Below are 26,931 nucleotides of genomic sequence, written 5' to 3'. Positions count from 1 at the left end.
GGTCTGTATATTGTAATTTAAGGTTATCATCAGAAGTTTTGTCCTTGTTTTGACTAGTAAAGGTATACTGGAAGAAATTAATTATACATACACGTTGTATTAAAAATAAATGAATATAGCGATAAAAGTGTCATTGCCATATAGTGCTGAAACAACTTTATTTTTTTTCAGAAATGGACAAAAATACACAGATTTATTCAGAATGTCATACCGATGAAGATCACCTAAAAATATTTGGAAAAATCAGAACTATGGATTTCAATATCTTCTAAGACAAGATCCAGAGATATCTTAAGATAATTTCACCTTGTACACCACAGAAAATTGTGAAAATGATGGTTAGTAGTTTTTTATTTATACCTAGTTATCATAAATGATTTAAGATAAATATTATTGATAAAGAACAGCAAAAATTCAATGAATTTTTCGCTTTTAAAATCGTTACTGGCACGGGGCTGAACACTTTTTTTAGGCACAATCATAACTTTGTTTACCCCGAGAGATCCGAAAGGAATTGTTTATTCAATTGAAAAAGGCAGGAAAACTTACATGTAATATGAATTAATTGTAAGTAAACATGACACAATATAGTCTTTGTTATGTAATTATCACTCTGGTCTGCAGGAATAGCTGATAATCAAGGGAGATAACACACTTCACACGAGTAAAGTGAGATACATCATCACATGCTTTTATACAATGATTTGACCTTGGTCAGTAGATATCATATGCAAATAAACAGAAAAAAACCTTGTACATGTATTAAGAAAATCATGTATTACTATTGTTAATGCACACGAGCAAACACAAGATATTGTCATTTCTCAGTGAAAAAGGGGGAGGGCCAACCCTCTTGAAAACAATATTGCTATTCAACTACATGTATTAAGCTAGTTAGCTACTACCCATTGCTTCTAATATACACAGTTTAAATGAAGGTGGCTAAGCCACAAGGGAGAGGCATTTTTCTTTCTTTGTGATAAAACTTTCAAGAATTAGATTTTTCTCTCTCGATAATACTTATGTACTTAAATTAAATGATAACACAGCCTGAGTAAAAAATTTTGTCTTATTTCAGTTCCAGACATATCATTACTATTAAACATGAGATGGCAAACTAAAGGTTTTAAAAAGTCCTGAATAACTGGTAAGCATTTTGATTTATTAGGTAAGCTCTAAATTATTTATTTATGGTATTTGTGCAAATGAAATTACAGTCGGTATGTTATAAATATGCTTATATGAAAACTGTTGCTATGGTCTTGCTATTAAATGAAAAGGCTTGGTTACTGATCTTTTCGACTCAACATTTTGAGTTAAATCTTGCGGCAACTGATTCTCATGTAACACTGCAAACTCTATTTAGCACTATTTTGATCTGTCGTTATTTAATGACGCCATAATACGTGTGATGTCACAATGTTTCCTATAATACCTCATGTGGATTTCTCACTGAGAAAGGGTTTTCACTAAAATACATGTAAAAAGCCTTTTTTTCTCAAATAGAATTATGTGAATGGACAAGTTTTGAAAATTTGCACTTCATTGCACTCTAATTACATAATAAGAATGACTTTCCCAGTAGTTTTGAGGGGTTTTCATAGTATTATATACCAGATGTCTACTAGTAAGAATAGTTATTTTGGTTGTTTTTTTTTATGAAATCTACATTTTTGCATAATTTCTCTGTCAAAATGCACTTTAAGACACAGGAAAATGTTATGGAATGCTTTAACAGGGTCTGTATATTGTAATTTAAGGTTATCATCAGAAGTTTTGTCCTTGTTTTGACTAGTAAAGGTATACTGGAAGAAATTAATTATACATACACGTTGTATTAAAAATAAATGAATATAGCGATAAAAGTGTCATTGCCATATAGTGCTGAAACAACTTTATTTTTTTTCAGAAATGGACAAAAATACACAGATTTATTCAGAATGTCATACCGATGAAGATCACCTAAAAATATTTGGAAAAATCAGAACTATGGATTTCAATATGGGACAATACCCCTAATGCGCCTTGAAATGAGGAACACAAAAGTCACGTGTAAACAAAAAATCTCTGTGTAGTGATATTTGACACATTTCTATGATAAACAAATGACTGAGATGAACCATTAGTGTTAATTTAGAAAGTAGGGGAACACAGAATAAATGTGTAAAAACCATGGAGCTATTAAATGTGTTCAAAGTATTAAAATTTCAAAGAACTTATTGTGTTAAAAATGGGATTTTTTACCATGAGGAGCCACATCGCAAAAGGATTCTCGGGGTTTGCTAAATTACGGAAAAATGAATCACACTTCGTACCCCGAAAATTTAACCACATATGTAAAAATGTCTCAGCTTCGAAACAAGCCATCATACATATACAAGTTTACGATATGGGCTGAGCAACTGAAGAAAACGTTACCATTACGGCCTATGGAGAAACAATTGCGCATATTGCCCCATCTTCTAAGACAAGATCCAGAGATATCTTAAGATAATTTCACCTTGTACACCACAGAAAATTGTGAAAATGATGGTTAGTAGTTTTTTATTTATACCTAGTTATCATAAATGATTTAAGATAAATATTATTGATAAAGAACAGCAAAAATTCAATGAATTTTTCGCTTTTAAAATCGTTACTGGCACGGGGCTGAACACTTTTTTTAGGCACAATCATAACTTTGTTTACCCCGAGAGATCCGAAAGGAATTGTTTATTCAATTGAAAAAGGCAGGAAAACTTACATGTAATATGAATTAATTGTAAGTAAACATGACACAATATAGTCTTTGTTATGTAATTATCACTCTGGTCTGCAGGAATAGCTGATAATCAAGGGAGATAACACACTTCACACGAGTAAAGTGAGATACATCATCACATGCTTTTATACAATGATTTGACCTTGGTCAGTAGATATCATATGCAAATAAACAGAAAAAAACCTTGTACATGTATTAAGAAAATCATGTATTACTATTGTTAATGCACACGAGCAAACACAAGATATTGTCATTTCTCAGTGAAAAAGGGGGAGGGCCAACCCTCTTGAAAACAATATTGCTATTCAACTACATGTATTAAGCTAGTTAGCTACTACCCATTGCTTCTAATATACACAGTTTAAATGAAGGTGGCTAAGCCACAAGGGAGAGGCATTTTTCTTTCTTTGTGATAAAACTTTCAAGAATTAGATTTTTCTCTCTCGATAATACTTATGTACTTAAATTAAATGATAACACAGCCTGAGTAAAAAATTTTGTCTTATTTCAGTTCCAGACATATCATTACTATTAAACATGAGATGGCAAACTAAAGGTTTTAAAAAGTCCTGAATAACTGGTAAGCATTTTGATTTATTAGGTAAGCTCTAAATTATTTATTTATGGTATTTGTGCAAATGAAATTACAGTCGGTATGTTATAAATATGCTTATATGAAAACTGTTGCTATGGTCTTGCTATTAAATGAAAAGGCTTGGTTACTGATCTTTTCGACTCAACATTTTGAGTTAAATCTTGCGGCAACTGATTCTCATGTAACACTGCAAACTCTATTTAGCACTATTTTGATCTGTCGTTATTTAATGACGCCATAATACGTGTGATGTCACAATGTTTCCTATAATACCTCATGTGGATTTCTCACTGAGAAAGGGTTTTCACTAAAATACATGTAAAAAGCCTTTTTTTCTCAAATAGAATTATGTGAATGGACAAGTTTTGAAAATTTGCACTTCATTGCACTCTAATTACATAATAAGAATGACTTTCCCAGTAGTTTTGAGGGGTTTTCATAGTATTATATACCAGATGTCTACTAGTAAGAATAGTTATTTTGGTTGTTTTTTTTTATGAAATCTACATTTTTGCATAATTTCTCTGTCAAAATGCACTTTAAGACACAGGAAAATGTTATGGAATGCTTTAACAGGGTCTGTATATTGTAATTTAAGGTTATCATCAGAAGTTTTGTCCTTGTTTTGACTAGTAAAGGTATACTGGAAGAAATTAATTATACATACACGTTGTATTAAAAATAAATGAATATAGCGATAAAAGTGTCATTGCCATATAGTGCTGAAACAACTTTATTTTTTTTCAGAAATGGACAAAAATACACAGATTTATTCAGAATGTCATACCGATGAAGATCACCTAAAAATATTTGGAAAAATCAGAACTATGGATTTCAATATCTTCTAAGACAAGATCCAGAGATATCTTAAGATAATTTCACCTTGTACACCACAGAAAATTGTGAAAATGATGGTTAGTAGTTTTTTATTTATACCTAGTTATCATAAATGATTTAAGATAAATATTATTGATAAAGAACAGCAAAAATTCAATGAATTTTTCGCTTTTAAAATCGTTACTGGCACGGGGCTGAACACTTTTTTTAGGCACAATCATAACTTTGTTTACCCCGAGAGATCCGAAAGGAATTGTTTATTCAATTGAAAAAGGCAGGAAAACTTACATGTAATATGAATTAATTGTAAGTAAACATGACACAATATAGTCTTTGTTATGTAATTATCACTCTGGTCTGCAGGAATAGCTGATAATCAAGGGAGATAACACACTTCACACGAGTAAAGTGAGATACATCATCACATGCTTTTATACAATGATTTGACCTTGGTCAGTAGATATCATATGCAAATAAACAGAAAAAAACCTTGTACATGTATTAAGAAAATCATGTATTACTATTGTTAATGCACACGAGCAAACACAAGATATTGTCATTTCTCAGTGAAAAAGGGGGAGGGCCAACCCTCTTGAAAACAATATTGCTATTCAACTACATGTATTAAGCTAGTTAGCTACTACCCATTGCTTCTAATATACACAGTTTAAATGAAGGTGGCTAAGCCACAAGGGAGAGGCATTTTTCTTTCTTTGTGATAAAACTTTCAAGAATTAGATTTTTCTCTCTCGATAATACTTATGTACTTAAATTAAATGATAACACAGCCTGAGTAAAAAATTTTGTCTTATTTCAGTTCCAGACATATCATTACTATTAAACATGAGATGGCAAACTAAAGGTTTTAAAAAGTCCTGAATAACTGGTAAGCATTTTGATTTATTAGGTAAGCTCTAAATTATTTATTTATGGTATTTGTGCAAATGAAATTACAGTCGGTATGTTATAAATATGCTTATATGAAAACTGTTGCTATGGTCTTGCTATTAAATGAAAAGGCTTGGTTACTGATCTTTTCGACTCAACATTTTGAGTTAAATCTTGCGGCAACTGATTCTCATGTAACACTGCAAACTCTATTTAGCACTATTTTGATCTGTCGTTATTTAATGACGCCATAATACGTGTGATGTCACAATGTTTCCTATAATACCTCATGTGGATTTCTCACTGAGAAAGGGTTTTCACTAAAATACATGTAAAAAGCCTTTTTTTCTCAAATAGAATTATGTGAATGGACAAGTTTTGAAAATTTGCACTTCATTGCACTCTAATTACATAATAAGAATGACTTTCCCAGTAGTTTTGAGGGGTTTTCATAGTATTATATACCAGATGTCTACTAGTAAGAATAGTTATTTTGGTTGTTTTTTTTTATGAAATCTACATTTTTGCATAATTTCTCTGTCAAAATGCACTTTAAGACACAGGAAAATGTTATGGAATGCTTTAACAGGGTCTGTATATTGTAATTTAAGGTTATCATCAGAAGTTTTGTCCTTGTTTTGACTAGTAAAGGTATACTGGAAGAAATTAATTATACATACACGTTGTATTAAAAATAAATGAATATAGCGATAAAAGTGTCATTGCCATATAGTGCTGAAACAACTTTATTTTTTTTCAGAAATGGACAAAAATACACAGATTTATTCAGAATGTCATACCGATGAAGATCACCTAAAAATATTTGGAAAAATCAGAACTATGGATTTCAATATGGGACAATACCCCTAATGCGCCTTGAAATGAGGAACACAAAAGTCACGTGTAAACAAAAAATCTCTGTGTAGTGATATTTGACACATTTCTATGATAAACAAATGACTGAGATGAACCATTAGTGTTAATTTAGAAAGTAGGGGAACACAGAATAAATGTGTAAAAACCATGGAGCTATTAAATGTGTTCAAAGTATTAAAATTTCAAAGAACTTATTGTGTTAAAAATGGGATTTTTTACCATGAGGAGCCACATCGCAAAAGGATTCTCGGGGTTTGCTAAATTACGGAAAAATGAATCACACTTCGTACCCCGAAAATTTAACCACATATGTAAAAATGTCTCAGCTTCGAAACAAGCCATCATACATATACAAGTTTACGATATGGGCTGAGCAACTGAAGAAAACGTTACCATTACGGCCTATGGAGAAACAATTGCGCATATTGCCCCATCTTCTAAGACAAGATCCAGAGATATCTTAAGATAATTTCACCTTGTACACCACAGAAAATTGTGAAAATGATGGTTAGTAGTTTTTTATTTATACCTAGTTATCATAAATGATTTAAGATAAATATTATTGATAAAGAACAGCAAAAATTCAATGAATTTTTCGCTTTTAAAATCGTTACTGGCACGGGGCTGAACACTTTTTTTAGGCACAATCATAACTTTGTTTACCCCGAGAGATCCGAAAGGAATTGTTTATTCAATTGAAAAAGGCAGGAAAACTTACATGTAATATGAATTAATTGTAAGTAAACATGACACAATATAGTCTTTGTTATGTAATTATCACTCTGGTCTGCAGGAATAGCTGATAATCAAGGGAGATAACACACTTCACACGAGTAAAGTGAGATACATCATCACATGCTTTTATACAATGATTTGACCTTGGTCAGTAGATATCATATGCAAATAAACAGAAAAAAACCTTGTACATGTATTAAGAAAATCATGTATTACTATTGTTAATGCACACGAGCAAACACAAGATATTGTCATTTCTCAGTGAAAAAGGGGGAGGGCCAACCCTCTTGAAAACAATATTGCTATTCAACTACATGTATTAAGCTAGTTAGCTACTACCCATTGCTTCTAATATACACAGTTTAAATGAAGGTGGCTAAGCCACAAGGGAGAGGCATTTTTCTTTCTTTGTGATAAAACTTTCAAGAATTAGATTTTTCTCTCTCGATAATACTTATGTACTTAAATTAAATGATAACACAGCCTGAGTAAAAAATTTTGTCTTATTTCAGTTCCAGACATATCATTACTATTAAACATGAGATGGCAAACTAAAGGTTTTAAAAAGTCCTGAATAACTGGTAAGCATTTTGATTTATTAGGTAAGCTCTAAATTATTTATTTATGGTATTTGTGCAAATGAAATTACAGTCGGTATGTTATAAATATGCTTATATGAAAACTGTTGCTATGGTCTTGCTATTAAATGAAAAGGCTTGGTTACTGATCTTTTCGACTCAACATTTTGAGTTAAATCTTGCGGCAACTGATTCTCATGTAACACTGCAAACTCTATTTAGCACTATTTTGATCTGTCGTTATTTAATGACGCCATAATACGTGTGATGTCACAATGTTTCCTATAATACCTCATGTGGATTTCTCACTGAGAAAGGGTTTTCACTAAAATACATGTAAAAAGCCTTTTTTTCTCAAATAGAATTATGTGAATGGACAAGTTTTGAAAATTTGCACTTCATTGCACTCTAATTACATAATAAGAATGACTTTCCCAGTAGTTTTGAGGGGTTTTCATAGTATTATATACCAGATGTCTACTAGTAAGAATAGTTATTTTGGTTGTTTTTTTTTATGAAATCTACATTTTTGCATAATTTCTCTGTCAAAATGCACTTTAAGACACAGGAAAATGTTATGGAATGCTTTAACAGGGTCTGTATATTGTAATTTAAGGTTATCATCAGAAGTTTTGTCCTTGTTTTGACTAGTAAAGGTATACTGGAAGAAATTAATTATACATACACGTTGTATTAAAAATAAATGAATATAGCGATAAAAGTGTCATTGCCATATAGTGCTGAAACAACTTTATTTTTTTTCAGAAATGGACAAAAATACACAGATTTATTCAGAATGTCATACCGATGAAGATCACCTAAAAATATTTGGAAAAATCAGAACTATGGATTTCAATATGGGACAATACCCCTAATGCGCCTTGAAATGAGGAACACAAAAGTCACGTGTAAACAAAAAATCTCTGTGTAGTGATATTTGACACATTTCTATGATAAACAAATGACTGAGATGAACCATTAGTGTTAATTTAGAAAGTAGGGGAACACAGAATAAATGTGTAAAAACCATGGAGCTATTAAATGTGTTCAAAGTATTAAAATTTCAAAGAACTTATTGTGTTAAAAATGGGATTTTTTACCATGAGGAGCCACATCGCAAAAGGATTCTCGGGGTTTGCTAAATTACGGAAAAATGAATCACACTTCGTACCCCGAAAATTTAACCACATATGTAAAAATGTCTCAGCTTCGAAACAAGCCATCATACATATACAAGTTTACGATATGGGCTGAGCAACTGAAGAAAACGTTACCATTACGGCCTATGGAGAAACAATTGCGCATATTGCCCCATCTTCTAAGACAAGATCCAGAGATATCTTAAGATAATTTCACCTTGTACACCACAGAAAATTGTGAAAATGATGGTTAGTAGTTTTTTATTTATACCTAGTTATCATAAATGATTTAAGATAAATATTATTGATAAAGAACAGCAAAAATTCAATGAATTTTTCGCTTTTAAAATCGTTACTGGCACGGGGCTGAACACTTTTTTTAGGCACAATCATAACTTTGTTTACCCCGAGAGATCCGAAAGGAATTGTTTATTCAATTGAAAAAGGCAGGAAAACTTACATGTAATATGAATTAATTGTAAGTAAACATGACACAATATAGTCTTTGTTATGTAATTATCACTCTGGTCTGCAGGAATAGCTGATAATCAAGGGAGATAACACACTTCACACGAGTAAAGTGAGATACATCATCACATGCTTTTATACAATGATTTGACCTTGGTCAGTAGATATCATATGCAAATAAACAGAAAAAAACCTTGTACATGTATTAAGAAAATCATGTATTACTATTGTTAATGCACACGAGCAAACACAAGATATTGTCATTTCTCAGTGAAAAAGGGGGAGGGCCAACCCTCTTGAAAATAATATTGCTATTCAACTACATGTATTAAGCTAGTTAGCTACTACCCATTGCTTCTAATATACACAGTTTAAATGAAGGTGGCTAAGCCACAAGGGAGAGGCATTTTTCTTTCTTTGTGATAAAACTTTCAAGAATTAGATTTTTCTCTCTCGATAATACTTATGTACTTAAATTAAATGATAACACAGCCTGAGTAAAAAATTTTGTCTTATTTCAGTTCCAGACATATCATTACTATTAAACATGAGATGGCAAACTAAAGGTTTTAAAAAGTCCTGAATAACTGGTAAGCATTTTGATTTATTAGGTAAGCTCTAAATTATTTATTTATGGTATTTGTGCAAATGAAATTACAGTCGGTATGTTATAAATATGCTTATATGAAAACTGTTGCTATGGTCTTGCTATTAAATGAAAAGGCTTGGTTACTGATCTTTTCGACTCAACATTTTGAGTTAAATCTTGCGGCAACTGATTCTCATGTAACACTGCAAACTCTATTTAGCACTATTTTGATCTGTCGTTATTTAATGACGCCATAATACGTGTGATGTCACAATGTTTCCTATAATACCTCATGTGGATTTCTCACTGAAAAGGGTTTTCACTAAAATACATGTAAAAAGCCTTTTTTTCTCAAATAGAATTATGTGAATGGACAAGTTTTGAAAATTTGCACTTCATTGCACTCTAATTACATAATAAGAATAACTTTCCCAGTAGTTTTGAGGGGTTTTCATAGTATTATATACCAGATGTCTACTAGTAAGAATAGTTATTTTGGTTGTTTTTTTTTTATGAAATCTACATTTTTGCATAATTTCTCTGTCAAAATGCACTTTAAGACACAGGAAAATGTTATGGAATGCTTTAACAGGGTCTGTATATTGTAATTTAAGGTTATCATCAGAAGTTTTGTCCTTGTTTTGACTAGTAAAGGTATACTGGAAGAAATTAATTATACATACACGTTGTATTAAAAATAAATGAATATAGCGATAAAAGTGTCATTGCCATATAGTGCTGAAACAACTTTATTTTTTTTCAGAAATGGACAAAAATACACAGATTTATTCAGAATGTCATACCGATGAAGATCACCTAAAAATATTTGGAAAAATCAGAACTATGGATTTCAATATGGGACAATACCCCTAATGCGCCTTGAAATGAGGAACACAAAAGTCACGTGTAAACAAAAAATCTCTGTGTAGTGATATTTGACACATTTCTATGATAAACAAATGACTGAGATGAACCATTAGTGTTAATTTAGAAAGTAGGGGAACACAGAATAAATGTGTAAAAACCATGGAGCTATTAAATGTGTTCAAAGTATTAAAATTTCAAAGAACTTATTGTGTTAAAAATGGGATTTTTTACCATGAGGAGCCACATCGCAAAAGGATTCTCGGGGTTTGCTAAATTACGGAAAAATGAATCACACTTCGTACCCCGAAAATTTAACCACATATGTAAAAATGTCTCAGCTTCGAAACAAGCCATCATACATATACAAGTTTACGATATGGGCTGAGCAACTGAAGAAAACGTTACCATTACGGCCTATGGAGAAACAATTGCGCATATTGCCCCATCTTCTAAGACAAGATCCAGAGATATCTTAAGATAATTTCACCTTGTACACCACAGAAAATTGTGAAAATGATGGTTAGTAGTTTTTTATTTATACCTAGTTATCATAAATGATTTAAGATAAATATTATTGATAAAGAACAGCAAAAATTCAATGAATTTTTCGCTTTTAAAATCGTTACTGGCACGGGGCTGAACACTTTTTTTAGGCACAATCATAACTTTGTTTACCCCGAGAGATCCGAAAGGAATTGTTTATTCAATTGAAAAAGGCAGGAAAACTTACATGTAATATGAATTAATTGTAAGTAAACATGACACAATATAGTCTTTGTTATGTAATTATCACTCTGGTCTGCAGGAATAGCTGATAATCAAGGGAGATAACACACTTCACACGAGTAAAGTGAGATACATCATCACATGCTTTTATACAATGATTTGACCTTGGTCAGTAGATATCATATGCAAATAAACAGAAAAAAACCTTGTACATGTATTAAGAAAATCATGTATTACTATTGTTAATGCACACGAGCAAACACAAGATATTGTCATTTCTCAGTGAAAAAGGGGGAGGGCCAACCCTCTTGAAAACAATATTGCTATTCAACTACATGTATTAAGCTAGTTAGCTACTACCCATTGCTTCTAATATACACAGTTTAAATGAAGGTGGCTAAGCCACAAGGGAGAGGCATTTTTCTTTCTTTGTGATAAAACTTTCAAGAATTAGATTTTTCTCTCTCGATAATACTTATGTACTTAAATTAAATGATAACACAGCCTGAGTAAAAAATTTTGTCTTATTTCAGTTCCAGACATATCATTACTATTAAACATGAGATGGCAAACTAAAGGTTTTAAAAAGTCCTGAATAACTGGTAAGCATTTTGATTTATTAGGTAAGCTCTAAATTATTTATTTATGGTATTTGTGCAAATGAAATTACAGTCGGTATGTTATAAATATGCTTATATGAAAACTGTTGCTATGGTCTTGCTATTAAATGAAAAGGCTTGGTTACTGATCTTTTCGACTCAACATTTTGAGTTAAATCTTGCGGCAACTGATTCTCATGTAACACTGCAAACTCTATTTAGCACTATTTTGATCTGTCGTTATTTAATGACGCCATAATACGTGTGATGTCACAATGTTTCCTATAATACCTCATGTGGATTTCTCACTGAGAAAGGGTTTTCACTAAAATACATGTAAAAAGCCTTTTTTTCTCAAATAGAATTATGTGAATGGACAAGTTTTGAAAATTTGCACTTCATTGCACTCTAATTACATAATAAGAATGACTTTCCCAGTAGTTTTGAGGGGTTTTCATAGTATTATATACCAGATGTCTACTAGTAAGAATAGTTATTTTGGTTGTTTTTTTTTATGAAATCTACATTTTTGCATAATTTCTCTGTCAAAATGCACTTTAAGACACAGGAAAATGTTATGGAATGCTTTAACAGGGTCTGTATATTGTAATTTAAGGTTATCATCAGAAGTTTTGTCCTTGTTTTGACTAGTAAAGGTATACTGGAAGAAATTAATTATACATACACGTTGTATTAAAAATAAATGAATATAGCGATAAAAGTGTCATTGCCATATAGTGCTGAAACAACTTTATTTTTTTTCAGAAATGGACAAAAATACACAGATTTATTCAGAATGTCATACCGATGAAGATCACCTAAAAATATTTGGAAAAATCAGAACTATGGATTTCAATATGGGACAATACCCCTAATGCGCCTTGAAATGAGGAACACAAAAGTCACGTGTAAACAAAAAATCTCTGTGTAGTGATATTTGACACATTTCTATGATAAACAAATGACTGAGATGAACCATTAGTGTTAATTTAGAAAGTAGGGGAACACAGAATAAATGTGTAAAAACCATGGAGCTATTAAATGTGTTCAAAGTATTAAAATTTCAAAGAACTTATTGTGTTAAAAATGGGATTTTTTACCATGAGGAGCCACATCGCAAAAGGATTCTCGGGGTTTGCTAAATTACGGAAAAATGAATCACACTTCGTACCCCGAAAATTTAACCACATATGTAAAAATGTCTCAGCTTCGAAACAAGCCATCATACATATACAAGTTTACGATATGGGCTGAGCAACTGAAGAAAACGTTACCATTACGGCCTATGGAGAAACAATTGCGCATATTGCCCCATCTTCTAAGACAAGATCCAGAGATATCTTAAGATAATTTCACCTTGTACACCACAGAAAATTGTGAAAATGATGGTTAGTAGTTTTTTATTTATACCTAGTTATCATAAATGATTTAAGATAAATATTATTGATAAAGAACAGCAAAAATTCAATGAATTTTTCGCTTTTAAAATCGTTACTGGCACGGGGCTGAACACTTTTTTTAGGCACAATCATAACTTTGTTTACCCCGAGAGATCCGAAAGGAATTGTTTATTCAATTGAAAAAGGCAGGAAAACTTACATGTAATATGAATTAATTGTAAGTAAACATGACACAATATAGTCTTTGTTATGTAATTATCACTCTGGTCTGCAGGAATAGCTGATAATCAAGGGAGATAACACACTTCACACGAGTAAAGTGAGATACATCATCACATGCTTTTATACAATGATTTGACCTTGGTCAGTAGATATCATATGCAAATAAACAGAAAAAAACCTTGTACATGTATTAAGAAAATCATGTATTACTATTGTTAATGCACACGAGCAAACACAAGATATTGTCATTTCTCAGTGAAAAAGGGGGAGGGCCAACCCTCTTGAAAATAATATTGCTATTCAACTACATGTATTAAGCTAGTTAGCTACTACCCATTGCTTCTAATATACACAGTTTAAATGAAGGTGGCTAAGCCACAAGGGAGAGGCATTTTTCTTTCTTTGTGATAAAACTTTCAAGAATTAGATTTTTCTCTCTCGATAATACTTATGTACTTAAATTAAATGATAACACAGCCTGAGTAAAAAATTTTGTCTTATTTCAGTTCCAGACATATCATTACTATTAAACATGAGATGGCAAACTAAAGGTTTTAAAAAGTCCTGAATAACTGGTAAGCATTTTGATTTATTAGGTAAGCTCTAAATTATTTATTTATGGTATTTGTGCAAATGAAATTACAGTCGGTATGTTATAAATATGCTTATATGAAAACTGTTGCTATGGTCTTGCTATTAAATGAAAAGGCTTGGTTACTGATCTTTTCGACTCAACATTTTGAGTTAAATCTTGCGGCAACTGATTCTCATGTAACACTGCAAACTCTATTTAGCACTATTTTGATCTGTCGTTATTTAATGACGCCATAATACGTGTGATGTCACAATGTTTCCTATAATACCTCATGTGGATTTCTCACTGAAAAGGGTTTTCACTAAAATACATGTAAAAAGCCTTTTTTTCTCAAATAGAATTATGTGAATGGACAAGTTTTGAAAATTTGCACTTCATTGCACTCTAATTACATAATAAGAATAACTTTCCCAGTAGTTTTGAGGGGTTTTCATAGTATTATATACCAGATGTCTACTAGTAAGAATAGTTATTTTGGTTGTTTTTTTTTATGAAATCTACATTTTTGCATAATTTCTCTGTCAAAATGCACTTTAAGACACAGGAAAATGTTATGGAATGCTTTAACAGGGTCTGTATATTGTAATTTAAGGTTATCATCAGAAGTTTTGTCCTTGTTTTGACTAGTAAAGGTATACTGGAAGAAATTAATTATACATACACGTTGTATTAAAAATAAATGAATATAGCGATAAAAGTGTCATTGCCATATAGTGCTGAAACAACTTTATTTTTTTTCAGAAATGGACAAAAATACACAGATTTATTCAGAATGTCATACCGATGAAGATCACCTAAAAATATTTGGAAAAATCAGAACTATGGATTTCAATATGGGACAATACCCCTAATGCGCCTTGAAATGAGGAACACAAAAGTCACGTGTAAACAAAAAATCTCTGTGTAGTGATATTTGACACATTTCTATGATAAACAAATGACTGAGATGAACCATTAGTGTTAATTTAGAAAGTAGGGGAACACAGAATAAATGTGTAAAAACCATGGAGCTATTAAATGTGTTCAAAGTATTAAAATTTCAAAGAACTTATTGTGTTAAAAATGGGATTTTTTACCATGAGGAGCCACATCGCAAAAGGATTCTCGGGGTTTGCTAAATTACGGAAAAATGAATCACACTTCGTACCCCGAAAATTTAACCACATATGTAAAAATGTCTCAGCTTCGAAACAAGCCATCATACATATACAAGTTTACGATATGGGCTGAGCAACTGAAGAAAACGTTACCATTACGGCCTATGGAGAAACAATTGCGCATATTGCCCCATTTATTAAGACTTGTCTCCCCTTGAACATCAAGACATGGAAGAGGCCATATCGGCCGATTCACTATATAAGGCTTGCATTTCACTATTTGGTATCTTTATCACATCACATCCACGCCAGTTTAAAATGGAATTTTTAATGAACAGTGGACTCTCAAATGTTGTAGCTCTTACTGAAGAAGTTTTCTCTGCCTCTAGCGAAATATTTGGTAAAGTTGCAATAAAGAAAGTCATCAAAACCTCAACTGAGTTTGAAGCTTTTCTCAGCCTCAAACACGAAAACATCGTCGAAGCCATTGAAATCATCGAAGCCGAAGAATTTGCCTTCGTTTTGATGGAATTCGCTGAATTCGGAGATGTTTTTGAATACATAATGAAAAACGGTCTCATGTCCGTTGAAGCCACCCTCTCTCTCTTCTCTCAGGTTGTCAAAGCAATCGAATACTGCCACTCAATTGGAATCGCCCACAATGACATTAAATTAGAAAACGTCTTGTTGTCTAATGGTTGTGTCAAATTGGCCGACTTTGGATTTGCCAAGTCGTCCGATATTGTTGCCGAATCTGAAGAATTTTGTGGAACCCTCCCATACGCTGCCCCAGAAGTTATTATGGGAATGGAACACAGCACCATGAAAGCCGATATGTGGAGTATGGGAGTTATGCTCTACGTCATGCTCTTCGGAGCTTTCCCATTCTCCGATAGTGACGCTACCTCTATGGTCCAATCTCAAATCTCCAACACCCTCTCTTTCCCAGAAAACACTAACGAAACGTTAAAGTCTCTCATCTCCTCTATGCTTGAACCCTCTGTTGAAAAACGCGCTAATGCAAGCTCAGTCCGTCTTGCCTTGAGCCAGTTTTAAACACATAATTAAGCATCCTTGAAATCACAATGTTGTGATTTCAAGGATGCCTTTTTTTTGTCTGAGCTGTTGTTACGGTAAACCGTGCGGACCTTCTTTTAATGTAACTTGATCAAATACGATATGCGGTTACGGTAAACAAATGTTAACGTTTGGTCTACATTCCTTCTTTAAGGATTGGCACATCTTATACTTCTTGTTTTATCAATGAGACACTGCTAAGTGATTAAGACTATTTGTTAGTCTAGTTTACCGTATCACCAAACAGTCCTTTAACATTTCAGTTTCCCGTTCCTTTGTATTAAATTTTTAAGAAACAAGATAAGGATATTGATAGGTAATGATTTTATGGTTTCTGTCCATTGATATCGAAACATATCAGCCGCGAGCCAGAGAGCTTCACCTTGTGTCGAGCGGCTGAACACCCATAATCTAGGTAAACTAATTGTATGAGGGTACGGTAAACAAAGATGCAATACCAAAATAAAAGGACCCAGTATTATACTTTATAGTCCAGTTAACCGTAACAGCATACAGTTTTTTTGTCTTCTGTGGAATTCATTTCTAATCCGAAACTCGTTGACAAAATTGGAAGCAAATATCCCCTTGAACATTCAGACAGTGATTTAATATCGTTTAGTTTGTTGTGGTAAACCTTCAGCGTGCGAAGAAACGGTAAACTGCAGAGTATACTCTTATACTAGTTGAGCTACGGTAAACCTTTGATATAATTTTTATGGTTACGGTAAACATCGCAGTCACAAGCTATGGAAAAGTTTATGGTAACGGTAAACATATAAGAAAAATGCCTTAGAAATGTTAACCGTTTGCAAGAGTAGGTACCATTAATGAAAAGGGGAGCTATTTCCAAAAATGTACTATTTAATTATGTAAGGAAGCATTTATTAAGACTTGTCTCCCCTTGAACATCAAGACATGGAAGAGGCCATATCGGCCGATTCACTATATAAGGCTTGCATTTCACTATTTGGTATCTTTATCACATCACATCCACGCCAGTTTAAAATGGAATTTTTAATGAACAGTGGACTCTCAAATGTTGTAGCTCTTACTGAAGAAGTTTTCTCTGCCTCTAGCGAAATATTCGGTAAAGTTGCAATAAAGAAAGTCATCAAAACCTCAACTGAGTTTGAAGCTTTTCTCAGCCTCAAACACGAAAACATCGTCGAAGCCATTGAAATCATCGAAGCCGAAGAATTTGCCTTCGTTTTGATGGAATTCGCTGAATTCGGAGATGTTTTTGAATACATAATGAAAAACGGTCTCATGTCCGTTGAAGCCACCCTCTCTCTCTTCTCTCAGGTTGTCAAAGCAATCGAATACTGCCACTCAATTGGAATCGCCCACAATGACATTAAATTAGAAAACGTCTTGTTGTCTAATGGTTGTGTCAAATTGGCCGACTTTGGATTTGCCAAGTCGTCTGATATTGTTGCCGAATCTGAAGAATTTTGTGGAACCCTCCCATACGCTGCCCCAGAAGTTATTATGGGAATGGAACACAGCACCATGAAAGCCGATATGTGGAGTATGGGAGTTATGCTCTACGTCATGCTCTTCGGAGCTTTCCCATTCTCCGATAGTGACGCTACCTCTATGGTTCAATCTCAAATCTCCAACACCCTCTCTTTCCCAGAAAACACTAACGAAACGTTAAAGTCTCTCATCTCCTCTATGCTTGAACCCTCTGTTGAAAAACGCGCTAATGCAAGCTCAGTCCGTCTTGCCTTGAGCCAGTTTTAAACACATAATTAAGCATCCTTGAAATCACAATGTTGTGATTTCAAGGATGCCTTTTTTTTTGTCTGAGCTGTTGTTACGGTAAACCGTGCGGACCTTCTTTTAATGTAACTTGATCAAATACGATATGCGGTTACGGTAAACAAATGTTAACGTTTGGTCTACATTCCTTCTTTAAGGATTGGCACATCTTATACTTCTTGTTTTATCAATGAGACACTGCTAAGTGATTAAGACTATTTGTTAGTCTAGTTTACCGTATCACCAAACAGTCCTTTAACATTTCAGTTTCCCGTTCCTTTGTATTAAATTTTTAAGAAACAAGATAAGGATATTGATAGGTAATGATTTTATGGTTTCTGTCCATTGATATCGAAACATATCAGCCGCGAGCCAGAGAGCTTCACCTTGTGTCGAGCGGCTGAACACCCATAATCTAGGTAAACTAATTGTATGAGGGTACGGTAAACAAAGATGCAATACCAAAATAAAAGGACCCAGTATTATACTTTATAGTCCAGTTAACCGTATCAGCATACAGTTTTTTTGTCTTCTGTGGAATTCATTTCTAATCCGAAACTCGTTGACTAAATTGGAAGCAAATATCCCCTTGAACATTCAGACAGTGATTTAATATCGTTTAGTTTGTTGTGGTAAACCTTCAGCGTGCGAAGAAACGGTAAACTGCAGAGTATACTCTTATACTAGTTGAGCTACGGTAAACCTTTGATATAATTTTTATGGTTACGGTAAACATCGCAGTCACAAGCTATGGAAAAGTTTATGGTAACGGTAAACATATAAGAAAAATGCCTTAGAAATGTTAACCGTTTGCAAGAGTAGGTACCATTAATGAAAAGGGGAGCTATTTCCAAAAATGTACTATTTAATTATGTAAGGAAGCATTTATTAAGACTTGTCTCCCCTTGAACATCAAGACATGGAAGAGGCCATATCGGCCGATTCACTATATAAGGCTTGCATTTCACTATTTGGTATCTTTATCACATCACATCCACGCCAGTTTAAAATGGAATTTTTAATGAACAGTGGACTCTCAAATGTTGTAGCTCTTACTGAAGAAGTTTTCTCTGCCTCTAGCGAAATATTCGGTAAAGTTGCAATAAAGAAAGTCATCAAAACCTCAACTGAGTTTGAAGCTTTTCTCAGCCTCAAACACGAAAACATCGTCGAAGCCATTGAAATCATCGAAGCCGAAGAATTTGCCTTCGTTTTGATGGAATTCGCTGAATTCGGAGATGTTTTTGAATACATAATGAAAAACGGTCTCATGTCCGTTGAAGCCACCCTCTCTCTCTTCTCTCAGGTTGTCAAAGCAATCGAATACTGCCACTCAATTGGAATCGCCCACAATGACATTAAATTAGAAAACGTCTTGTTGTCTAATGGTTGTGTCAAATTGGCCGACTTTGGATTTGCCAAGTCGTCTGATATTGTTGCCGAATCTGAAGAATTTTGTGGAACCCTCCCATACGCTGCCCCAGAAGTTATTATGGGAATGGAACACAGCACCATGAAAGCCGATATGTGGAGTATGGGAGTTATGCTCTACGTCATGCTCTTCGGAGCTTTCCCATTCTCCGATAGTGACGCTACCTCTATGGTTCAATCTCAAATCTCCAACACCCTCTCTTTCCCAGAAAACACTAACGAAACGTTAAAGTCTCTCATCTCCTCTATGCTTGAACCCTCTGTTGAAAAACGCGCTAATGCAAGCTCAGTCCGTCTTGCCTTGAGCCAGTTTTAAACACATAATTAAGCATCCTTGAAATCACAATGTTGTGATTTCAAGGATGCCTTTTTTTTTGTCTGAGCTGTTGTTACGGTAAACCGTGCGGACCTTCTTTTAATGTAACTTGATCAAATACGATATGCGGTTACGGTAAACAAATGTTAACGTTTGGTCTACATTCCTTCTTTAAGGATTGGTCCATCTTATACTTCTTGTTTTATCAATGAGACACTGCTAAGTGATTAAGACTATTTGTTAGTCTAGTTTACCGTATCACCAAACAGTCCTTTAACATTTCAGTTTCCCGTTCCTTTGTATTAAATTTTTAAGAAACAAGATAAGGATATTGATAGGTAATGATTTTATGGTTTCTGTCCATTGATATCGAAACATATCAGCCGCGAGCCAGAGAGCTTCACCTTGTGTCGAGCGGCTGAACACCCATAATCTAGGTAAACTAATTGCATGAGGGTACGGTAAACAAAGATGCAATACCAAAATAAAAGGACCCAGTATTATACTTTATAGTCCAGTTAACCGTATCAGCATACAGTTTTTTTGTCTTCTGTGGAATTCATTTCTAATCCGAAACTCGTTGACTAAATTGGAAGCAAATATCCCCTTGAACATTCAGACAGTGATTTAATATCGTTTAGTTTGTTGTGGTAAACCTTCAGCGTGCGAAGAAACGGTAAACTGCAGAGTATACTCTTATACTAGTTGAGCTACGGTAAACCTTTGATATAATTTTTATGGTTACGGTAAACATCGCAGTCACAAGCTATGGAAAAGTTTATGGTAACGGTAAACATATAAGAAAAATGCCTTAGAAATGTTAACCGTTTGCAAGAGTAGGTACCATTAATGAAAAGGGGAGCTATTTCCAAAAATGTACTATTTAATTATGTAAGGAAGCATTTATTAAGACTTGTCTCCCCTTGAACATCAAGACATGGAAGAGGCCATATCGGCCGATTCACTATATAAGGCTTGCATTTCACTATTTGGTATCTTTATCACATCACATCCACGCCAGTTTAAAATGGAATTTTTAATGAACAGTGGACTCTCAAATGTTGTAGCTCTTACTGAAGAAGTTTTCTCTGCCTCTAGCGAAATATTCGGTAAAGTTGCAATAAAGAAAGTCATCAAAACCTCAACTGAGTTTGAAGCTTTTCTCAGCCTCAAACACGAAAACATCGTCGAAGCCATTGAAATCATCGAAGCCGAAGAATTTGCCTTCGTTTTGATGGAATTCGCTGAATTCGGAGATGTTTTTGAATACATAATGAAAAACGGTCTCATGTCCGTTGAAGCCACCCTCTCTCTCTTCTCTCAGGTTGTCAAAGCAATCGAATACTGCCACTCAATTGGAATCGCCCACAATGACATTAAATTAGAAAACGTCTTGTTGTCTAATGGTTGTGTCAAATTGGCCGACTTTGGATTTGCCAAGTCGTCCGATATTGTTGCCGAATCTGAAGAATTTTGTGGAACCCCCCCATACGCTGCCCCAGAAGTTATTATGGGAATGGAACACAGCACCATGAAAGCCGATATGTGGAGTATGGGAGTTATGCTCTACGTCATGCTCTTCGGAGCTTTCCCATTCTCCGATAGTGACGCTACCTCTATGGTCCAATCTCAAATCTCCAACACCCTCTCTTTCCCAGAAAACACTAACGAAACGTTTAAGTCTCTCATCTCCTCTATGCTTGAACCCTCTGTTGAAAAACGCGCTAATGCAAGCTCAGTCCGTCTTGCCTTGAGCCAGTTTTAAACACATAATTAAGCATCCTTGAAATCACAATGTTGTGATTTCAAGGATGCCTTTTTTTTTGTCTGAGCTGTTGTTACGGTAAACCGTGCGGACCTTCTTTTAATGTAACTTGATCAAATACGATATGCGGTTACGGTAAACAAATGTTAACGTTTGGTCTACATTCCTTCTTTAAGGATTGGTCCATCTTATACTTCTTGTTTTATCAATGAGACACTGCTAAGTGATTAAGACTATTTGTTAGTCTAACGTTTGGTCTACATTCCTTCTTTAAGGATTGGCACATCTTATACTTCTTGTTTTATCAATGAGACAATGCTTTAGTGATCAAGACTATTTGTTAGTCTAGTTTACCGTATCCCCAAATAATCCTTTTTTTTTTTAGTTTTCCGTTTCTTTGTATTAAAGCTTTGAGAAACAAGATAAGGATAAAGACATTGTATCAATAGGTAATGATTTCTGGGTTTCTGTCCATTGATATCATCAGCCGCGAGCCAAAAAGCTTCACATTGTGTCGAGCGGCTGACATTTCACGATGTCTATACGTAGAAAACGCATAATCTCTTATTCGTTCTATAACTATTCTCCCCCACACCTTTCTTTTGACTGGTTTGCGCTTGAAGAACGTAGGCCTGACAACGTACTTTATTGTTATACTCCAGTTTGCCACATCAGCATACAGTTTTTTTTTGTCTGCGGAATTCCTTTCTAATCCGAAACTCTTTGAATAAATTAGAAGCAAATATCCCCTTGAACATTCAGAGTGATTTAATATCGTTTAAGTTGTTATAAACCTTGCATAAGAAGAAACAGTAAACTGCATAGTATACATCATACTTGTTGAGCTACGGTTAACCTTTTATATAGTGTTTACGGTAACGGTAAACATCGCTGTCAAAGGCAATGGAAAAATGTATGGTAACGGTAAACATATAAGATAAATGCTTTAGACATGTTCATCGTTTGCAAGAGTAGGTACCATTAATGAAAAGGGGAGCTATTTACAAAAATGTATCATTTAATTATGTAAGATTTTAAAGATTTTAGAAACAAGATAAAAACAAGATAGTACGGTAAACAAAAGTCGATCTACACAACTTACTTCTTGTTTTATTAATGAGACATTGCTACGTGATCACTAGTGTTAATTAGCTTAAACTGTAAGATAATCCACTTACTTCAAATAAGATGACTGATTCTTGATCCACAGTTAATTTACACATTAGGAACATTAAAACATTAACAGACAAAACTACGCCTGCCATGTTGCGTTACTTATCAATCCTAATGCCGTTGTTACGTGCAGTTGGAAAGCAGGTCACGGTTTGACCCCAAGTTTATCAGCAACAATAGAGTCACGTGACCGTGAAAATTCAGTAAAAAAACGGATGAGACAAACCTCATTTTAACTCACTGAATACTATTGTCGTAATAAAAACTTATTGACCTAACTAATCTTGAGTATCCATAGTTTATTCTCGTCAAAGCTCACACATCAAATCAAAGTCCTTTATTCTTTATTTTATCTGCAAACTTGGAGTTTGGGTGAAAATTGTCAAGTCTCCTGAATGGAAAATCTAAATATTTACGAGGAAACTAAAAATGATGGGCTGAATTTAAATTTAATAAAGCATCTCATTAAGACAAACACTCGATATGAATATCTCGGCAATAGAATGTTGGATACGCAAACGTCAAATTGATTTCAAACCGAAGCGGTGGTTTTTATGCCGATTTGTGCAAGTGGTTATCTCCCCTTAATATCACCAGTCAAAAATAAAAACCCAGCAAAATGCATAAAAATTAAAAAAGGAGTTTACTTTACAAAAATTAGAAAGAAAATAAACGAAACTCGATTTATAACTATGTTATGATAATATAAAGAAGAGATACTTCCCCCTATTTTTCAGAGAAGGACTAATTAAATGTAAATATTAAAAGATAAAATATTACTGCAGTAAAAAAAAAACCAATTCAGAAATGTGGATAATGACACCTACATGTAAAATTAAAAACCTAGCTATATTGAAAGAAATTAGATCTGGCGGATGAAATATACTACATGCAGAATTTTTTTAAACACTTCTGATTATATTTAATGCAATAAAACAGTTTATACAATTTCAATAATCTTTCTGAAAATTGATATAATCATTAAATAAATAGTACTGATCACATATATTTTATATTCTATAAAGTGTGACCAAGAGTCTCAACAATTTTTTTCAAATTAAGAGAGCCTTTAAACTCAGGCCTATGTTTCTTAGTTGAACAGTAAAATACAAAAAAGGGATTTATAAGTTTTATACCAAAAATATTGACAGAAATTTTGTAAAAAAATATATATATAATATATGCTTTAAATTATAAGCGAAAGTGACACAATTTTGAATTTCAGAATCATTATTATTGTAAAATTAAACTATTAGATTAGCTTGCACAGTAGCCCTTTGTCTTATTTCTCAGGGTATTTTATAGATTATGAAAGTAAACTTTTTGGGGCTTCTTCTCTTGAACAGGTTGCTGTATCAGCTTCTTTAAATAATTACATATTTATATACAAAGTATTGTATATATACTTTACCTGAATACTAGTAATAGGAAATGAAATGAAACTGGTGGGACACATTTTGTGCATTTTACTTCAATAATGATCAAAGATGCTTAAATTTTGACAAGAATTTGCCATTTGAATAAATTCAATTTTGTAAGAACACATCTCTACAAATAAACTTCTTGTTTGGCAGCTGACTTGGCTTGATAAGCTAGTTTTTGCTTACTAAGTAGAGATAATAATATAAGCAAGATTTTATTACATGTAACTGACCTTCATTTTCTTTTTTCATATCTTTTTTTCCTACAGAATTTTCTTTGCAATGCATTTTCTATTGCTATTTTTGTGCTTTTGTTCATCCATACAGTAGGCTATCAATAGTTTGTCAGATCTGTCAGAATTTTCCAAGACGTTTAGCTTTAAACGCAATAAAGAAGATCTTTGTTTGTTGTTTCACTTTTCCAATGTGTAAATTTTTACTAATATGCACATGACCCTGACACATATTTTGTTATAAACGTTACATGACGTATGTTGAAAAAAGAAAACAATGTCACCGTCAATTTGTGTAGGGGATCAAAAGGGGTTTTAGTTACTTTAAAATACAAGTATCGTATGGAATTGTGAAAATCCACAACTTTTAATCAAAATTTCATTCATGTCTTTAATAAAATCAGTATTTTAAAGCACTTTGAAACAGGTACAATGAAAAGAAGCTAAACTGTACTGTTTTGAAGTAGAAACGTAGCTAAAACCAGATAAAAATTGACATGGCTGGTGGTCACTAAAATTGATGTATAAAAGTAAAAAATGATGGCTTCAAAACAGTGTATAAATTTGAAATAGGTTTCCCGGTTTCATTTAAGATTATAACCGTTCTTTTCTGTATTTGGATACGCAAACGTCAAATTAGGAAAAAACGATTTTTTTGGCGAACAAAAAAGATGGCTAATTTTTTCAGAACTGACAGAATAAAGGAATAGCAATAACAAGCTATTTTTTGTAATGTTTGTATGTCGTAAAGAAATTATATTGGTCACAAAACCTACAAATTTTAAAATTTAATTGTAATAAAAGCATGACAAGTTGCAAAAAATACTTTAAACGTCAATCTTTTAGGCGATTGATTTGGCGGACTTTTTGACGTTACGGACGACTGTAGCGCCACCTAATTAATTCCCCCTGCTATTGTTGCTGATAAAGCTTGACGACAACGGACGTTTCCAAGGACTTGCTTTCCAACTGTGCAAGACGTCTGTAACAAACACCCGTGCAGCTAGGCATCGGGTAACGTCACTAACGTCAACTCCCCTCCTCACAAAAATATAAAAGAAAGACGGAAAAAGGAAATAATACAACATGAAAAATATGTTACGAAGTTCTTAAATAATTTGGACAGACGAACTTTGCTTTGTTTTCAGATTTAATATAGAATGAAATTCAAAACAGTGTGGCTGTGGCCATTGATTGACACATTAAATTCATCCATTGACTGGGACAATTTACGTGAACGTTTGTCTGTAACGACCACTGTTCACGACGTACCTACGATAGACATTTGAACTGTGGGGTCACCAAAGGTTTCTTAACGCATTTAATTATAAAATAATTCGAAAAATTAATCAGGAATAACCTTTATGTTTTGATTTATATAATTGATATAAATCAAAACATCGTGTTATTTCTGATTAATTTTTCGAATTATTTTATTAAGGTGTTGAGAACCTTTGGTGACCCCATAGTTTAAGTGTCTTTAAAAAGTACATAGTGAGCAGTGGTCGTTACATACAAACGTTCACCTAAATTGTCCCAGTCAATGGATGAATTTAATGTGTCAATTAATAGCCACAGCCACACTGTTTTGAATTTCATTCTTCAAACCAATTTTATATTCATTTGTATCTTCATAAATGACAATTAACAATCTAAAAGCATTCAAATACAAATTATGCAGATATCTATAAACTTTGTTAAAGAAATTAAGAATAATAAAGTCTACTTATTTATTCATATTACTCATAAAGTAACTACTGATTGATTACTGGTATAACAGAGCACCTGATTTCACATAACTTAAAGAAAAGGAATCTTTGAAATTATTCTAACAATTAAATACCGTTAAGACTTTGAAAGATTTTTTTTTCTGCGCATAGTTTTTATCTTACTTTTAAATCTGCCTGAACACATAATAAGTTCCAATGGTAATTCTAACTACTAAAAAATGTCATTGCTCTCGCCAAATTTCTTAGTTTTTCTAATTCATTTTAATGGAAAATTTAAAGTCTTAGCATAGCATGCTGTACAAGAAATCAAAAATACTCCAACAAGTACATCGACATGAAAGTAATGAAAAAATAAACTGAATCGGACAAATCACGGAGAACGGAATTTGCAGCTTTGTTAAATCCTAAAAAAATAAATAAACCACAAAAAGATATAACATTTGACCCAATAAACATTATAGGAATGACAAAGAATACCATGTTACACAATGGGTTCTTCGGAAATTACTAGTGCTTATAGTAAAATGAAAAAAATAAAAGACCATAGGTACTTGTAGACAGGACAATTTTGTTAAACACTCCTGCTTTTCCAAAATCCGTTATTTTTTGTGGTTCCTGTTCATTTCAATTATTTTCGCGGTTTTTTTCTGTATAATATGAACCGGCATAAATATAGTAGAAATAACTTGTGTTCGCTATTTAACATCAATTAATAGTGTATTATTTACAGCGGTCACAATTATATATTTTATAGATAGGAAGATTAATTAATGTATTACTAGTATATTATTTTCGACTTGTTATTTTTGACTGTTCATTTGGCATTTTCTGTTTCTTGTTACTTCAAAGGGACACCATTGACTTATACAAGAAAGTGACTTTGGTGTCATATGTTTGTATATGCAACTTCTAGTAAATCACAGTAAAACAATTCTAAACGCAATACATGTACCTGGTGGTTATTCATGGATGGAACTAACTTACAAGTTACAGTCAATTGCAATCAATTGGTATAAAATCAGACATATTTTGACGGATATTTTAAGAAGGTG

The 26,931-nt window shown here is 33.1% G+C and overlaps 4 protein-coding genes across 4 annotated transcripts; all 4 read left to right on the top strand.

Moving 5' to 3' along the window:
• The first annotated feature begins 15,200 nt into the window (after positions 1-15,200).
• On the top strand, positions 15,201-16,028 carry LOC139515098 (testis-specific serine/threonine-protein kinase 3-like). The gene has a single exon (XM_071304658.1). The coding sequence runs from the start codon at positions 15,201-15,203 to the stop codon at positions 16,026-16,028; it is 828 nt and encodes a 275-aa protein (XP_071160759.1).
• A 936-nt stretch (positions 16,029-16,964) lies between these two features.
• Positions 16,965-17,792, top strand: LOC139515097 (testis-specific serine/threonine-protein kinase 3-like). Its single transcript, XM_071304657.1, has one exon. The coding sequence runs from the start codon at positions 16,965-16,967 to the stop codon at positions 17,790-17,792; it is 828 nt and encodes a 275-aa protein (XP_071160758.1).
• Positions 17,793-18,729: 937 nt separating this feature from the next.
• LOC139515095 (testis-specific serine/threonine-protein kinase 3-like) lies at positions 18,730-19,557 on the top strand. Its single transcript, XM_071304656.1, has one exon. The coding sequence runs from the start codon at positions 18,730-18,732 to the stop codon at positions 19,555-19,557; it is 828 nt and encodes a 275-aa protein (XP_071160757.1).
• A 937-nt stretch (positions 19,558-20,494) lies between these two features.
• Positions 20,495-21,322, top strand: LOC139515094 (testis-specific serine/threonine-protein kinase 3-like). The gene has a single exon (XM_071304655.1). The coding sequence runs from the start codon at positions 20,495-20,497 to the stop codon at positions 21,320-21,322; it is 828 nt and encodes a 275-aa protein (XP_071160756.1).
• Positions 21,323-26,931: the final 5,609 nt, after the last annotated feature.

This window comes from Mytilus edulis, chromosome 3, assembly GCF_963676685.1.
Source record: "Mytilus edulis chromosome 3, xbMytEdul2.2, whole genome shotgun sequence".
NCBI lineage: Eukaryota > Metazoa > Mollusca > Bivalvia > Mytilida > Mytilidae > Mytilus > Mytilus edulis.
The sequence above is the reverse complement of the archived record's forward strand: the minus strand, read 5'-3'. Positions and strand labels throughout refer to the sequence as shown.

Coding starts and splice junctions, on each gene's coding strand:
- LOC139515098 (XM_071304658.1), top strand. CDS start 15,201: ATGGAAGAGGCCATATCGGCCGATTCACTATATAAGGCTTGCATTTCA.
- LOC139515094 (XM_071304655.1), top strand. CDS start 20,495: ATGGAAGAGGCCATATCGGCCGATTCACTATATAAGGCTTGCATTTCA.
- LOC139515095 (XM_071304656.1), top strand. CDS start 18,730: ATGGAAGAGGCCATATCGGCCGATTCACTATATAAGGCTTGCATTTCA.
- LOC139515097 (XM_071304657.1), top strand. CDS start 16,965: ATGGAAGAGGCCATATCGGCCGATTCACTATATAAGGCTTGCATTTCA.